We start from the raw sequence: 17,216 nt of genomic DNA on the forward strand, positions 1-17,216 counted from the left end.
GATGGAGATTTGACATGAGTTTGATCCTTCCTCTCTGAAGGTGTAAGCACTAGTCACTTCGTTGACTTACAAGATCACAGTGTGTGATTGGACATGAGTTTGATCCTTCCTCTCTGAAGGTGTAAGCACTAGTCACTTCGTTGACTTACAAGATCACAGTGTGTGATTGGACGTGAGTTGACTCCTTCCTCTCTGAAGGAGACACTGTAGATGAATGACATCTACCTTGGAAAGCAGAGTTGACTCCTTCCTCTCTGAAGGAGACACTGTAGATGAATGACATCTACCTTGGAAAGCAGAGTTGACTCCTTCCTCTCTGAAGGAGACACTGTAGATGAATGACGTCTACCTTGGAAAGCAGAGTGATACTAGACTGAGTAATCAGCTAATCAAACAATAAGTGATACGAGATTCGAGAGAGTCATGCTAAGGAGTGTGACATTTGTGTTGAGAGTAGTATCGAAGATAGATACTACCCGAGCTTCGCCAGAAAATGTGATTAGAGTAAATCACTTAGTACGCTAGGATTAAGAAGGAGTGTTGAGGTGGCATTGGAGACGAATGACATCTATATGGAAAGCTGAATGAATACTTGAGTTGACCCTTCCTCTCTGAAGGTGGCACTGGTGACGAAAGACGTTTATATTGGAAATTTGAAATAATAAGTGTCTGAGTAATCAGCTAGATAAATTACAAGTGTTAAAACATAAGAATGTCATAGTAAACACAGTGACACTTTGTTTTGAATTGCTCCTTCGTCTGTCCGTGAGGACGTTGGTGGCTCTAGCAAGCAAGAGGTGATTCTTCCTTACAGAATATGTTTTGAAACAACTAAGAAAGTACTAGCCTATAAGGGTATATATATAATGTGTTATCATTAACGATTTTGAAGTTACGAGTGTATCGAGTTTGATTTCTGAGCTAAACTTACAGTTAAAGTGAGATGATCAGAATTACTATAATTGAAGACATAAAGTGTGATTGGAGTCAGTTATTCAAGGATTGATTTTTCAGAAGAGATGTTACTATTAAAGATAGCTAGTAATGGATTGTTAAATGTCAGAGATATGCCTCCAAATATTGCTCAAACGAGAAATTGAAGGTCAGTGATCGCTAGAAATATGAATTTGATATGCTCTAAAGATATGTGTGCATCATCAAACGTATGTTTGTGTATACACTCTAGGTGTAACAGAATCTTAAAAGTGAACGGAGAAATGTAAAAACAGATGAACGGTCATATATGTCAAACAGTAGAAATTGGTACAGTGTAGTGTAGTGTGATACACCGGGCTTCGCAAAACGTCTGTTAGTCAGAGGGAACATTTTTGTATGCTAGGATTAAGAAGGAGTGTTGAGTTTGCAGGAGTGTGACATGGTTCTGTGGGAACGAGGAGTGTCGCAGTATGCCAAAAATATCCACAACTCAGATGTGCCTATATATCCCGTTCCAATAACAATATCGGGAGGACTTCTTGTTGTAGGCCTTTGGTTAAGCACAACCGGCAAGTAGGGAGTAAAGGCAGCAACCGCACCCATGAGGGATGCTGGCCGAAACTGAGAAGTGCAAATATTAGAGGGAACGAAGTAAATAAATTCAACGATCTAGATTAGACTAAATTACATAACTAAATGACCGAGAAAACTAAGACTATTTATATCCATCTCTGAGTAATGAGCAACAATAAATTATAGTGTGGTAAATCACACTTCAAGCTTCGGGGAACAGTTTAACTAGATTGGAGTCGTGTACCAAACCAATAATTGTCATAGTGCGAAATGGACTGTGTTTAAGGAAAGCGATTTACTTATGTCACAGGAGTAATCCTGCATACAAAATATTCTTCGTGAGTAAGAATCTACGCGAGTTCGCACTCTAAGAAGAATTTAGTTAAAAAGGCAAATTCACGGAATTTGCCCATAGTAATTAGAAAAGTAACGGATATAGAATGAACAAGAATGACATCAGACGGCGAAGCTCGTTAAGTTTATTTTCTAGTCTTGTAGTACGCTTCAACAGTACCTATGTCCGGTTTTTATGTCTTGTTTATTGTATTTTATTAAACGTTTTCGCGATACTCCTGGTTTGTTTAATAAAGCAATGAGCGATTCTTGTTCTTTCTCAAGCAGCCGTGGTAAGTCTTTTAAAATGGGGAAGTTTTGAAATAAGGTAAGAATTTTCCGGATACAAGATACTTCAACAATCTCATATCCCCGTCGAAGCTCCTGAACCAAATGAATTAAGAAAACTTGTGGACATCAACAAAAAGGAGCCACTTAATTTCGACTCTTTCCACCACACATCTAAGAAATTAGCCACCACCCGTCCCATCATACCCAACAGATGGTCTCAACAAGACTATCTTGCACAAACACACCCGAAAATATGGACAAAATTTTGGAATCAGATGCATAAAAACAGGCAATCTGTAACCGATTATCTACAACCATTCCATCTATTCAGACTCGGTTCTCTTAGCCATCAACCACGCTATCAGCAAACGGGAGATTGTCCTCTATGTCAGCGGACTAATTCCAACAGTGTGATCCATCATCTTTTCTACTGCCCAATAACAACCTCCCAATGGACATCATCACCTTCATTAGCATTAAACCCCACACAATGGATTGCTAATCCTAACCTATCTCCAACCCATTACAAGACCATTAATAATTACATAAACCATGTCATGATCTATCTAGATCGACGACATTGCTGAATCATATAACCAATATAAGTTTAATTAGTGATTTGTTTGTATTTACATTAATGGCTACCCCTCCATGTTAATCAACACCACCATCCTAAATTCATCTCCACCCTGCGCTATCTAAAGCTTAACCCCATCCTAAATCATTTACGCTTTATTCCCCCCAGCCAACTCGTACCAATGGTTTTTAGTGAGTATACAACCCAGTTCTGCTGGTCTTGGACTCTCACACTACTTACGTTGCTTTTATCATACACCTAAGTGCCTATAAAAGGTTTTTACCATTTCTACAGAACGTTATGCCCTATATGTATCAGAGGGTCAGTATCAGTTTATATATTTTAGTTTATAATTTTAGTGTATAATTTAATCGATACCGTTTAAAGAAAAAAAAAAGTAAGTAAATATAACCATAATAGCCAATGTAAGTAATGTAAATAATACGTAGAACAGTGATTGACTCTAAAAGAAAAGATATAGAGAATTATAGAAATGCTTCTTGAAAATTGGGAAGATATAAACCTTCTTCTTTTGTAAATTTCTAAGCACATGATTCCCAAACTCAGTGAACAACGAGAAATGCAAATCCTGATGGAATGTGCGGTTGCTTCCTTGGACTCTCTCCTCTAGGGGGGTCCTTACGATATGGCCCTAGACTACCTATTCATGAGTGAGTACACTTCATCATGTAAATGAAGTTGCCCGAGGCTAGCTCACATTATAGTACCAGCCCACCACATCACTCTCAGGCTTGCTGAGGGACCATGCCTGCTTCTCTCGTGGTTCCCGGATGCTGTCTATCCGCTGTCTAGCAGCCACATCACCTCTCATATGGGACCGAGTCAAGGCGGAGTATCTATGAAAGGTAGCCTGTCGATGCTAACTGTTGTTCCAGAAGGCTGGATGGGCCCATGGCATGAAGTGCATACAGACTAGTTCAGCAAGGATGAAAGGCACCAGGAAGCAAACGGAGAAGAAGGGCTTCATCTCATGAAGGGGTGCATGTCGTGGTGATCACGGTAGCCCCTCGCTGTGATATCTTCCCATAGAAGCAGCGGTGGCCCATGAGGCGATACGGATGGTGTCGACGAACCTGATGATTCCTAATACTCATATAGTTACCCTTGGGGTCCGGCAACTCTCGTAGTACACGGGTTTGGCAGTGCTAATGTACTCGCATATGAAGACGGGGACCCTTGGCGTGGAAGGATGCATCTGATGAGTCACCCCGAGTTTAAGTCTCTCGTGACGTACTAGAAGACTTCGGGGCCAAGGAGATGCGGTCGATATAGTCCATGGCTAGGAAGACTTAGATGGCTGGGGATCTGGATGGTTAGTCATTAGCCTATGAGTGAGCCTATATTCCAACGCTGATTGTTGGAGTTAGAGTGGGAGCTGTGTCTGAGGTATTAGTTGGCGAGTGGTAGGTTGGTCTTGGACTTTCTTAAGGTCAAGGGTGGATACTGAGATCTATCAAGGGTTAGTTGATCGTGCTTTCACTCCCAGCTTCTAGGAATGGTGCACAGATATCTGGTAGATTCTGGTTTATAGAGCTACCCACTGTAAAGAAACAGGAAGGAGATCATGAAGTAGAAGAGACAGCGGTCCTTGTTGAGGGCAAACCCCGGGATGATTTAGAGGGACTGTTTTAGGAGAATGGAGCTCTCCCCATTGGGTCGACAGACTCTATCGGTCCCTTACGGTAATAGTGGAATGTCTGGAAATTTGGATGTTAGACGAAAGTATTACTACTGATCAAAATGAATTTTCCTCGGTTAGTTGAATATTCTCATTTCTTAGCTCCTTTTAAGCAAAATAAAGAAGAATTTCAGCTAAAGATTAGGAGAGTCCCACTTTTCATGTTTTACAAATTATATATAATAGTCCCTTGGAGGTTTTAGAGTATTTAGTTTATATATTTAATTTAGTTATTTCAATTTTGAAAAGAATCTTAATGTTCTGCTAATGACGCTGTACGGGAGAACGCTAATAAATGTATGGTACAGCGAAGAATTACCACCGACACCGAAAACTCCACATCAAACAATGCAATGGAAACGATTACAACTAAGGCGAACTTTATAGTAAACAATTCTGTTGTCCAGTTTGAAAAGAACCAATCAAATTTTAAATTAATTTCTTTCTCTTTTTTATAAAGCATTGGTTTTTAAGAATAAATTGCAAGTGTGCCGTGATATAATACCAATACGTGGTATGGCGACTTGGTCTTTAGCTTATCCAGTCTCGAGAGTAACAGGTAAAACACTTTAGAAGTGTTTGCGTTGTTGATACTCCTTAAAGGCGTCTACTACAAATACTATTTCTTCTACATTTCTTGACTTATCCAATCTCTCAGCTATAAATATGCTTGCTTTCGCCGTCATTTCTATGGTTTTACATTTTGATAAATCAACAACTATTCTTTGGACGAATATTATATAACATATTATATTCCTTCCCCCCCCCCCTCCTAGTCTTGAGCTGAGGAAGGTAGAACGACAAAGGAAGAATCTAAAATCTCCAAACGAGGCAAAGCAGCAATGATAGATTTTTTGGTTATTTGAGTAGTTGGGTGGTTGGGGGGGGGGGGGGTTGAGTGTGTGGTAGCTTGAGAAGGTGGTGGCATTAGAAGGGGTAATCCATTTGAATATAGTGGCTGGTTCGGCTGGGACGTTGTGAAGATTTATCAGGAAGATTGGGACCAAGATTCCACCAGTCAACATCGAGGAAGGCCAAAAACTTGAAGTAATCATGTTTGGTGGTGTCGAACAAGGCTTTTAGCAGTGGGACATTCTGGGGATGGGAAAGGGCACCCGTAGTGGTTAAAGTTCGTAAGACATCTGGGAACTTGAAACGTAAACACGGGAGGGTATCTAGCAACCGAAGTGCTTCAGTAGCTTCAGCGTATGTGGGGAGGGTGGTGTTGAATGTAGCAGTGGAGCTGCAAGCACGTTCCGCATTAGCTTGATATACGCCAACCAAGGAACCACTCTAGGAACTCGTAAAGGGTCTGGAATTTGAGGATTCTTGATTCGGATGCGGCGAATGCGTCACGACCGCTCCATACTTGAGTTGGGGAAGCGTGCAACAAACTTCATACAAACGCAATGCATCGAAACGATGAAAACGTAACTGTGGAACCAAAGATACAATGAGGTTCTCACGACACAGAAAATCCAAGCCATACAATGGATATATTATTTTGGTTGAGGACGTATTGGATTTAGACGTAATAGTCCCAAAAGGAAGTAGGCAGGCAGACAAGCGTGCAAGCATAGCAAAAGAAGCGACGGTCATAAAACCGAGGTAGCGAAAGAAACAAAAAGGCAAAAGTAATGTAGATGGATTCAGGCGACTGGATGATGAATGAGCCGAATGGGCGTCCGCAACTTAAGCAACAATGTGGAGAAGACAGTCCATACCATTGACAGCAACACGAACAGCAGGTGGTTTGGTGGGGACCAATATCTATAAAAACGGAACGGGGTACGAAGTAGGTAAATGAGAATGTTGCAGGCAGTAAGGAATAATGTATCAAAACCATGTAATTGGAAACAGGCAGTTGTAAGGTAACTGGCGAAGGAATGCTGGACCCAAGCTTCCACAGCAGCTTTAGCATACGAGGAAGCGTGGTGATCCCATGAAGGTGCATTTGGTGGTAGATATACCAGGAGGATGTTCTGCAACTCAGCCGGAGAACATTTGAATAGGGGTTTAAAAGAAAAAATCGTTTCGACGACGTGACGAATGCTGACAAATGGTGTGTAAATCGAGGGGTAAATGGTTTGGTGGTAGGTTTCAAGGTGGACTTAAAACTATTGAAGTCTGTATAAAGTTATCAAGGGAGAACCAGAACTACAACTTGATTTTCTCTTAAGCATTTCCACATATTGTAGATGCACTCATACAAATAATCCCCTCTACTAAGAAGTAGATCATTCATAATAAGAAGCTATCCATATTTCATTCCAGGTTAGCTAATTAGAAATTATAAAGCAAATTAATCAATATGCTTGCGCCGGGCAATAATTTATTACAATGCTCGCATCCCCAACACATAACTATCCATACAAGAAGTCTTGTATTAGCATATATCTCAACAGTGCTGCGAAACCTTTATCCAGTGAGTGACTGTAATACTGTTTAAAACCTAAACCAAGTATCTCCTGTAAAATGCACATTTCTCTAATTTATTCACAAGAGTCAGTCTGATGCATCATAACCCCCCACCACCCAAGTTCCTCCTCAAGATTCATAGCTTTTGAAAATTTCACAGAGCGGTACATTTTCTGATGCTCTTCAATCTGTGATTTACTCATTTGGCACAACTTTACGGAGGACTCTTGGCAACCGGACAGATTATTGATAAATGCCTGAAGTTTCGAGCGACATCCATGTCGCAATGTCGTTAATTGTAATAACAGAGTCAACATGAAAAAAAAAATTATTAAATGGAGTCATTTGAAATTGAGATGCGATGAGCACTGTTTAAAAATTTCATATTTTTCATATTCTCTAGAAACATCATAAAAAAAATCTGGCATCTGTTGCTCATTTTATTTATTTTATTGATTGGTCTTTCATCATATCCGTCTATAATACAACCCCATTTGCAATCATGGAAAACATTGAAGATGTCCCAATTGAAGTCTCCAAGGTCTTCGACACCATATTGGTCTTGGATTTTGGTTCTCAATATTCTCATTTAATTACCCGTCGTTTGAGAGAGTTCCAAGTATACGCTGAAATGTTACCTTGTACTCAAAAAATTGCTGAATTGTCTTGGAAGCCAAAGGGTATTATTCTTTCTGGTGGTCCTTACTCAGTTTACGCTGAAGATGCTCCTCATGTCGATCATGACATCTTTAAATTAGGTGTACCAATTTTAGGTATTTGTTATGGTATGCAAGAATTAGCCTGGATCAATGGTAAAGGTGTTGCCAGAGGTGACAAAAGAGAATATGGCCCAGCTACCTTAAATGTAGAAGATCCTTCCTGTGCTTTGTTTAAGGACGTCGACCACTCACAAGTATGGATGTCTCATGGTGATAAATTACATGCGTTACCAACAGGTTTTAAAGTTGTTGCCACTTCCGATAACTCTCCATACTGTGGGATTTCTAATGAAGAAGAAAGGATTTATGGTATTCAATTTCATCCTGAAGTCACTCATACTGCTCAAGGTAAGAAATTATTAAGAAATTTTGCCGTTGATATTTGTCAAGCCAACACCAACTGGTCTATGGAGAACTTCATCGACACTGAAATTGCCAGAATTAAGAAGTTAGTTGGTCCAACAGCTGAAGTTATTGGTGCTGTTTCTGGTGGGGTCGATAGTACTGTAGGTGCCAAGATCATGAAAGAAGCAATCGGTGATCGTTTCCATGCCATTTATGTTGACAACGGTGTCATGAGAAAAAATGAAACTGAAACCGTTAGAAGAACTTTAACTGAAGGTTTGGGTATCAATTTGAATGTTGTTGACGCCAGTGACTTATTCTTAGATAGATTAAAGGGTGTGACAGACCCAGAGAAGAAGAGAAAGATTATTGGTAATACGTTCATTCACGTTTTCGAAGATGAAGCTGCTAAAATCAAACCACATGACGGTTCTGAAATTGAGTATTTGTTACAAGGTACTTTATATCCAGATGTTATTGAATCTATCTCTTTCAAAGGTCCATCTCAAACTATCAAGACCCACCACAACGTTGGAGGATTATTGGAAGACATGAAGTTGAAATTAATTGAACCATTGAGAGAATTATTTAAGGATGAAGTTCGTCATTTAGGTGAATTGTTAGGAGTCCCAACAGACTTAGTTTGGAGACATCCATTCCCAGGTCCAGGTTTAGCTATTAGAGTTTTGGGAGAAGTTACTAGAGAACAAGTCAAGATTGCTCGTGAAGCCGATGCCATTTTCATTGAAGAAATCAAAAAGGCTGGCTTATACAGAGAAATCTCTCAAGCTTTTGCTGCTCTTTTACCAGTTAAATCTGTTGGTGTCATGGGTGACCAAAGAACTTACGAACAAGTTATCGCTTTGAGAGCCATTGAAACAGTCGATTTCATGACTGCCGATTGGTTCGTTTTTGAAGCTGCATTCTTAAAGAGGGTTGCATCTAGAATTGTGAACGAAGTTGATGGTGTTGCTCGTGTCACATACGATATTACTTCCAAGCCACCTGCTACTGTTGAATGGGAATAAGCATGATCATTAATAAAGTGTAGTTATATAACATCTCTATTTTTTAAGCATTCAAGTACTATAAAATTATTATGAATTTAGAGTGACGAGGTCAAATCGATAATTCGCTGTCGCAAAACAGTCGCAGCCACGAAATCAGCATCATGTGTTATGGTCAAAAGGAACTGCTCATCTTCGGAATCGTATTTATCACTCGAGATAAAGGGCTTGCCACGTTTATCATTAGATTTGTACCATTCCTTAAACAGAAACAATTTCTGAGACTCAGAATCAAGCGTCTTAAAGACGGCCTCCTTAGCAGCCCAAGATCCAGATATGAACTGTACCCTCTGCGAATTTGTTGCTATGGATTCGAATCGTGGTAGCTCATGGATTGGATGGAGCAATCTTTTAGAAAGCCTTGATGCAAACGACGATCCTTTCAATGAAAGCAAACGATCAAACCTTCTACAATTGATGATATCCATTCCAATACCTACTGTTATTGCTACTTGTTTCATTTTTAACGTCGCTTTGGATACGCTCAAAAGGATTAATGACTGAAAAGACAGATCTGGTCATGAAATTTCTTTTTCTTGGTTTATTTTTCGTTTTATTTTTCTCGCCATTGCCCACTGCCTATGACTCAAGGCTTATTCTACTCAATTTTTCGAGAAGTTTATCTTTGAAACCTTTAAGACCACTAGACTTGTTTCAAAAGTATGGCTTCCTCAATTACCGGTCCTGTACCATTACCGCAATCAAAGTATGATTTGGCTACTTACTGGGGTCGAGTTAAGCATTGTGCCGAGATTTCGGATCCAACCATGCTTTTGAATTCAACCCATCAGATCGAAACTGCAAAAAGAAGGATTTGGGACTATAAGAATGGTGTAATTCCTGCCATGACTCCTGAATTATGGCGTGCCAAAAAGATCCTCGATTCAACTTTGCATCCTGATACTGGAGAGACAGTCTTCCTTCCATTTAGAATGTCTTCGTGTGTGTTATCAAACTTGGTAGTGACAGCCGGGATGTTGACCCCTAACTTGGGTACAGTTGGTACATTATTCTGGCAAGTTGCCAATCAATCTTTAAATGTGGCAATAAATACTGCAAATGCAAATAAGTCGCACCCGTTGACAACGAAACAAATCATTACCAACTATAGTATGGCAGTAACTGCATCATGTTCTGTTGCCCTAGGATTGAATGCATTGGTGCCAAGATTAAAGTCATTGAAGCCAAACACTAGAATGATTTTAGGAAGATTAGTTCCCTTTGCGGCCGTGGTTTCGGCAGGTATCGTTAATGTATTCTTGATGAGAAGCGAAGAATTGAAAAAGGGAATCTCAGTTTACAGTAGTCAGGGTGAAGAGATGGGTAATTCCAAGAAGGCAGCGTGGTATGCAGTTGGTGAAACTGCAGCAAGTAGAGTCATTAATGCTACCCCTATTATGGTAATTCCACCTTTGATTTTAGTCAGGTTGCAAAAGACAAGATTTTTGAAAGGGAAATCAAAGGCAGTGGAAACTTTGGCAAATATCGGTCTCATTTTCGTTACGTCTTTGATTGCATTACCTTTTGCCTTGGGTGTCTTTCCTCAAAGAAGAACATTACCTGTTCATAAGCTTGAAGAAAAATTTCACGGATTAAAGGATAAAAATGGGGAGGAACTTAGAGTATTAGAGTTTAATAGAGGTATTTAGAGGGATCAAATCTATAAGGGTATCTATCAGCTTGTATATACGTAGAAAAATTCAATTAATTAGTACTATTTTTGCTTTTAATTTGTATAGCCATTTACCAGAATCGCCACTCATCAATAATATTTACTCCCAATGCCTTCTCAATTTCGTTTCGATCTTCATACGAAGAGAATCTCTCAGTAGAAAAGACTTGGACTGTATCATTTCCTAATGGAACATCCTCGGAATATAAGATACCAACACCCTTACCCCCCAAACAAGTTTTAAAACATTCGAAACCTTCTTTTTCAAATTCAACAATAGCATCTTCAATATCATTTTCACTAGCATTATCATTAATTAAAGTAATGGCACAGCCACCCCCACCGGCACCAGTTAACTTTGTAGCACCGATTTTGTGAACGTCACTTATGATTCTAACCTTTTCTAATACCGGATGAGATACTCCTAAAGCCACCAACAAACCGTGATTAATATCCACCAACTCTAGTAATTTCTTATGCTCTGATTCACCGAAAGATGGCGTGATAATTGCTTCGTGAGCCTCTGTTGCCAAATGGCCCATTGCATCCAATATACTGGAAGATGTCTTGGTATATTTTCTATGTCTTTTTCCAACCCCGCCAACTAATTCAGCAGTACTTCTAGGCACCTTCGTATTAGTAAGCAACAATTTTACAGGAGGGAAGTTTCTAATCGCAGTTCGAACAGATGGTTGCCTTGGTTGAGAGCTTCTTTGAAACATAACTGCTCCACCATGGGTTGCCACCGCATTATCAACTCCAGAAGGATTTCCATGGAAACATTTTTCACCAATCAACGACCAGGAATCAATGAAATGTAAATCTGCAGGCTCACCACTAGGTACATGATCATCGTTGGTTAGTTCTGCCTTAGACACCCATCCACCAAGTGTCGCCAAAGCAGCAGCCAAACATACAGAAGTCGAAGCAGATGACCCTAATCCAGCTCCTATAGGCAACGTAGATCTCACAGAAAAAGTCATACCTGGTGTGGAATTGTCACATAGGTTACAATATAAATATAAAAAGCAAAAGCAGGCCGTGTGGTGCATCTTGGAATTAACATCGGACAATATTGAGGAAAGTGCCTGGGTAATCTCTGGAACCAACTCTTCACTCACCTTTGGAACACCATTCTCGGTTTGGCTAACTGACTTGATCAACTCCCAAGGAAGATCAGACTTTTTCCAGGAATAGGACAACTCAATATCAGGGAATTCTAGTCTAATTATATCACTGTTTTCATTTGGGGTTGCAAGTAAATAACATCTCAAGCTTAATGCTGCAGCAATTGCTGGCTTTCCATAAACAGCTGAATGCTCTCCGAATATAATGACTTTACCTGGAGCACTGACAATAAAGGGCGATGGACTCATAATAGTGTGATCATCTAACAAAGGAAAAAGCTGCCAATCTAAACGACGAAGTTCTTTGAAAAACTTTGGAAATTTCAAAAACGGTTTCATCAGGTGAAACACCAGAAAAAAAGAGTGTAAATGCAGAAATTCTTAACTTATTTTCACTTGCAAATACACATCCTTCCTAAATAGGAAGTCTATCAATAATGATGCGAATCGACTGAAAAAAGTGAATTCCAAAAAAAAAAACTACAGTAAACATTAAGCTCAGCTCTCTTTCCATAACATTAATATTAACCAAAAGGCAATGACAAAGTCGTTAGTGCAATTGGATTCTGATACTGATAGGTTGCCTTTAAAGCCAATCCAGCCGACACAATATTGGACTTTTGACAACGCACTCACGTTAATCAATTCATGTGAAGATCCTTATATCTTGGATGCATTGGATGAGTTTTTGATGCTTAATAGTGGTACTTTGCGAAGTCCATCTCCATTCGAACTAAGTGGTAAGAAAGAAAAGCTAAGTGCAAAAGACTTAACATTAAGAAGTGTTCTATACACTGATGTCACTCCAGTTAACATATCAGATGCGGAAATTATCGAACAACATTTGCATTGTGATGCAAAGGAAGTTTTGAGAATAATAATTCAAACTTGTAAAAAGATACCACCCAAGTTTTGTAATGAATTTTTTGCTTTGAAAAGCAAATTGCATGATGACAGAGACAAAGAATTAGATAACGAAAGATTATTTTTGTATACCAGTAAAATCTTAAGAGAAAGAAGGATTATTCTCAAAATAGCGATCGAATTATTAAACAACAAGAGTAATTCAAAGGCATCATTAACTATTCAGAATCTTGGAAAAGAAATTTTCACGTCTAAAACGTATGTGGAATCCATGATTATCTCCATCCAAGACAACGTCAACTTTTTGATGCATCCTAAGACATGGGGATTATCGGAAAAATTAGACGAACTAGTTCACAATGAAAGGGTATTATTTATCATAGAAGCATCTAAAGTATTGACCGAGATTATTGTTCAAAATCCAACTCTCGAAAAGAGCCTTTGCAAGCAATGGTTTCATTTCATGAAGGGCAACAACTTTGCAATGTCGCTCGGACCTCGTATAAGTCATCCTGAGGCATTTGCAGTACTCCAAGGGTTGTTCACCATTATCTCCGTCGCATTTTTAGACCTAGAAAATGCATTTGACAATGCTTCCAATGCTAAGGATGGCTCTTATTTTAACGATGCCAATATTTTTGTTTCAGTAAATGATGCTATAACCAATCCAGCAAATACCAATTCTGTTATCTTATATGCTTGGTCCATAGTATTGTTAAGGAAATACTATTTTATGATGGAGTATCCGGAATCTACAATTAATGCAGATCTTTCAAATAAATTGAATACAGAACAGATAAATTCCATTGTAACAATGTTAAATCAAAAATGTGCTGAATTGAATGTTTTCCATGCCATTCGTCGCTTAAACGAACTATTAAAGTTTGATCGGGTCAACTCGGTAGTTTTATCAAATGTAATCCTTGCGTCTATGCCGTTAATTGATCTTACCGCTGATGTTGCCAGGGCCATCGAAAGCATCGTCAGCAATTGCCCCAAAAATGTGGTTGAAAAGTTCTTTGAAAATGATTCAACTATCGACGCAATTGTTTTGGCTAGAACTAAGTTCCCTTTATCTTTAACTCCTTATATTATCCTTTGTTCTATAAATGGAGGCTTTGCATTGCATGAGTTCAATGAGTTAAAGTCGTACATCCAGGTATTCAAAAAGGAAGAGTTTGTGAATATGTACCAAATAGATGATCAAAATACAGAGTTAGTAAAGCTTTCACAAGGTATAGATATTTTTCCACCATTCGAATCAAATAAAAAAATATCAATGGCATTGAAAAGTGGTACGAAGGCAAAGATATTACCTGCCGCTAACCAAGAAGAAGTTTTGGTGACATTTTTGCACAGATATAATGGTTGGGCACTCTTGGGGAGAATAGCTCAAAATATTTCTAAGGAGTTCAATGCATCAGATCCAGGCATGGTGAATTTAATTGTGGAAGTGCTCCGTTTGTTAAATAGAGTGGTTTTGAACAACAACATCGACGATTCAAAGAAGGTTTTAGATGCCTTATCAGCGTTTACGGACGACTCGGATATTTTGGAAGTAGTTTTAAGGCTATTCGAACAAGCATTGCACGCAAGAAATGTGGAAGTATTACTGGGAATTATTGATTTGTTAACCAATTTAATGCCATTCCTTTCGTATAGAATCTGGCCGTATTTATCCAAGTCGTCAATCTTTCCTCATAATGGGAAAGAGGGATTCGCCTCCATTATATTTGGCTCTATAGAAATGGTAAGTGGAAGTTACGACTTTACAGTTTCATTAGTTAAATTTGTGGATGCATTGATTCAGAATTGTTTATCCTTAGATCAAGATTACCCTCAAAAATCTAAAGCGGCGATTTTATCGAAGTTTGTTAATCATTTGGTTAGTATATTTGAAACTTTCACATACTGTCGCTTCTCTCTGGTTCACCAAAAATTGGAGATGGGAGTTTTAATTTTGGACATTTTTTCTACAATTTTGGCCTCAGTTCATGGAGTTGCTGAAGACAGCAAACCAGAAGAAAAGGTAACCAAAGTATTCGCAGAGCCTTCCGCTCGCATTTTGGATGCATTTTTAATGACGGATAGTGATTGCTCGAGAGCATGTTCACCAATTCTCGGTATGATTGATTCTCTTCTGGAGACTTTGCAAGTATATGAATTGATCGACGTCTCAGGATTTTGGTATGATAGTTGGATCCGATGTGCATTATCCTATTCCCAGTTGATTATTACGATCCGTTCATCCCTTAGCTACAAGCCTTCTGCATTTGAAAGAAATTTGTATTCAAAACTTCCAAGTTTAGTAGCATCTTATTCACAATTTGAATCAATAAGAAAGGATATTTTGGATTTGCTAACTAGTTTAACTAGTGCTAACTGGCTAGACGAACAGCAGCCATCGTTATTGTCGAATTTGGGGCGTGACTGTGCCCAGGTGTTAATGCATTCGTTAGCCACGGACATTGATAATTCATTTGATGATTACAAGTTGAAAATTTCATTGTATGATTTTATCTGTGGCGTGATGGGTGGTAAACAAGACGGTCTTTCCGTGTTATTTATTAGTGGTAGAGATGTTTTTGGAGATTTCACAAAGTCAGAACATTCGTCTAGAAAAGTCGAGACAAAGATTTCATTATTGCAGATCCTTAAGAAAAATATCCGTGATATTAAATATTATCCAAATTCGGTCAGTATTCATTTGGTAGATGCGCTTTCATTGGCATGCAACTCGTGGACAACAGCTAAAGAAAATGAAAATGACATAGAGTTTATAAATACTTTGATTTCAAGAGTAAGATTGCAAATATCAGATCCTCCCGATTCGTCAGATAGTTTTATTAGCCGTTGCTACGAATTGAAATTAGTTTCCAAGATAACCGAAATATTAGCTTTACATTTATTTGCTACGAGAAATGAGGAATGCAAAAAGAATATAATTAATTTTGTTAATTCAGATGACTTTATTGAGATTGCAAAGACTAAATTTGCTGTTAAAAATTACCAGGCATCGTTGCATGCCAATGTTCTGATATCTTTTGAGAGCTTATTTCCAACTCTTAAATTAAGTCAGTTTGCTACTGGGTTAGCCAAGAGAAATCGATTTGGAACTAATTCGGTTTACAATTTAGCCTTGATGGATGCGTTATTTAAAAATGAGCCTGGTTGGCCCCAAATCAGAGAACAAGTTATTGCAACAAGTATTAATCTCCAATATGTCGATGCTCAAATATCCAGTGCAAAATCATTTGGTGCGCTTCTCACTTGTTTCTGTCGTAAGTTTGATGGTGCTCTTGATGAACGAATTTTAGACTTTGTTGATTATTTATTAAAGTTGGATATTTGTGAAGGTATTCCGTCTGAAATTTTCCAGTCTATATATCACGAACGTGTTGAATTAGCTTTCTATTTGATATATACCTTCTATTCTCGAGCCAAATCTACCACAAAGAGTCGAGTATTTGAAATTATCAAGAGTGCTTCTACGTTATTATCATCTGGCAGTATGGATTTTATTTCTAGTTTGGCTGAATCCAAGGGTTTTTATAGACCGTTGCTAAAGGTAGTTTATTGTTCGTTGGGTTTGATTAAAAAGGATTCATCTTTGTTAACGGAATCTTTTAGTTTATTTAGGGATTTGTTTGAATTAATAATATGCCAAGGAACAAAGACATTATTAATTGAATTGCAAAACGATTTGTATGCTCCCAAATCAAGTAAAGTAACCAAAGTGAATGAGAGGATAGATGATTTAATGTTAATATTATCAATTCTTAAACTGTTTGTTGGTGTAAGTTCTAGTACAAATTTCCAGAATGAAATGTCATTATTAGTAAACAAGCATGGAACAATTAAATCTTTATTGAACCTTTTTTCATTTTCTCATTCTGTTGAGGTGAATGGAGAACTTATATTTGCACAATTGAGTCTAATGTATATTTTGGAGCTTATGAGTGTTGATGTGATTGCAGACAAGTTTGCTTCGTCGGGATTATTTGTCGTTTTACTTGAAAGTCCTATCTCAAGTACATTAAGAGCAGGTGGTGTTAGTATCAGCAATGGATCCCAATATCATCGTTTATGGATCAATGGAATTTTGCCAATCATTATAACCAGTTTGTTCAAAATTGGACCATCTATCATTCCAGAATTATCCGTCGCCCTCCAACTTTATAGCAAACAAATTGAAACATGTATCGAAAGCTGGTCAAGAGATTCTTCCTCAATTAAGATATCCACTGCTCTTATTGCTGAGACTGGTCAAATTTTACTTTTGTACGATTTATTGAAGGCTATGAATGCTGGTGAATATTGGAGAAGTGTAGCACCTGTTGTATCTACTATTGAGGGTGGTGGAGAAGAAGCTCCTAGTATATTGCCCGGATTAGAGAATGAAAGTAAGATTGAAGATTTTGTTGATTGTCTTGATAATTTATTAAAGCATCCAAAGTTCTTAACTTCTAGGATAATTCCAAGCTCATTAGAAGAACAACATGTTATTCAAACAGGTGGTGAACCATTTGCTAATTTTGTTAAGGGGATTATCAATGAGATTAGCGATTTAAAGGATTTTTTTAGTTAAGTATAGA

General features: G+C 38.3%; 6 protein-coding genes across 6 annotated transcripts; 3 read left to right on the plus strand and 3 right to left on the minus strand. All coding sequences in view use genetic code 12, as the record gives it.

The window, feature by feature from the left end:
* Positions 1-5,336: 5,336 nt before the first annotated feature.
* On the minus strand, positions 5,337-6,353 carry J8A68_004583 (uncharacterized protein; the record flags this gene model as incomplete). The annotated part of the gene is made up of 2 exons (XM_049408557.1): positions 5,337-5,702; positions 6,333-6,353. The coding sequence occupies 2 exons, from the start codon at positions 6,351-6,353 to the stop codon at positions 5,337-5,339; spliced, it is 387 nt and encodes a 128-aa protein (XP_049262121.1).
* A 976-nt stretch (positions 6,354-7,329) lies between these two features.
* GUA1 (GMP synthase (glutamine-hydrolyzing)) lies at positions 7,330-8,919 on the plus strand (the record flags this gene model as incomplete). The annotated part of the gene is made up of 1 exon (XM_049408558.1): positions 7,330-8,919. One exon carries the CDS (start codon positions 7,330-7,332, stop codon positions 8,917-8,919), a length of 1,590 nt encoding a protein of 529 aa, XP_049262122.1.
* A 77-nt stretch (positions 8,920-8,996) lies between these two features.
* Positions 8,997-9,419, minus strand: PPT2 (holo-[acyl-carrier-protein] synthase; the record flags this gene model as incomplete). The annotated part of the gene is made up of 1 exon (XM_049408560.1): positions 8,997-9,419. The coding sequence occupies one exon, from the start codon at positions 9,417-9,419 to the stop codon at positions 8,997-8,999; it is 423 nt and encodes a 140-aa protein (XP_049262123.1).
* A 201-nt stretch (positions 9,420-9,620) lies between these two features.
* Positions 9,621-10,607, plus strand: J8A68_004586 (uncharacterized protein; the record flags this gene model as incomplete). The annotated part of the gene is made up of 1 exon (XM_049408561.1): positions 9,621-10,607. One exon carries the CDS (start codon positions 9,621-9,623, stop codon positions 10,605-10,607), a length of 987 nt encoding a protein of 328 aa, XP_049262124.1.
* Positions 10,608-10,701: 94 nt separating this feature from the next.
* ERG12 (mevalonate kinase) lies at positions 10,702-12,006 on the minus strand (the record flags this gene model as incomplete). The annotated part of the gene is made up of 1 exon (XM_049408562.1): positions 10,702-12,006. The coding sequence occupies one exon, from the start codon at positions 12,004-12,006 to the stop codon at positions 10,702-10,704; it is 1,305 nt and encodes a 434-aa protein (XP_049262125.1).
* A 289-nt stretch (positions 12,007-12,295) lies between these two features.
* On the plus strand, positions 12,296-17,209 carry NUP188 (Nup188p; the record flags this gene model as incomplete). Its single annotated transcript, XM_049408563.1, has 1 exon — positions 12,296-17,209. The coding sequence occupies one exon, from the start codon at positions 12,296-12,298 to the stop codon at positions 17,207-17,209; it is 4,914 nt and encodes a 1,637-aa protein (XP_049262126.1).
* Positions 17,210-17,216: the final 7 nt, after the last annotated feature.

The sequence above is a fragment of the Hemisphaericaspora subhashii genome (genome assembly GCF_019202705.1).
Source record: "Hemisphaericaspora subhashii strain CBS 10753 chromosome Unknown scaffold129, whole genome shotgun sequence".
Taxonomy (NCBI): Eukaryota; Fungi; Ascomycota; class Pichiomycetes; order Serinales; family Debaryomycetaceae; genus Hemisphaericaspora; species Hemisphaericaspora subhashii.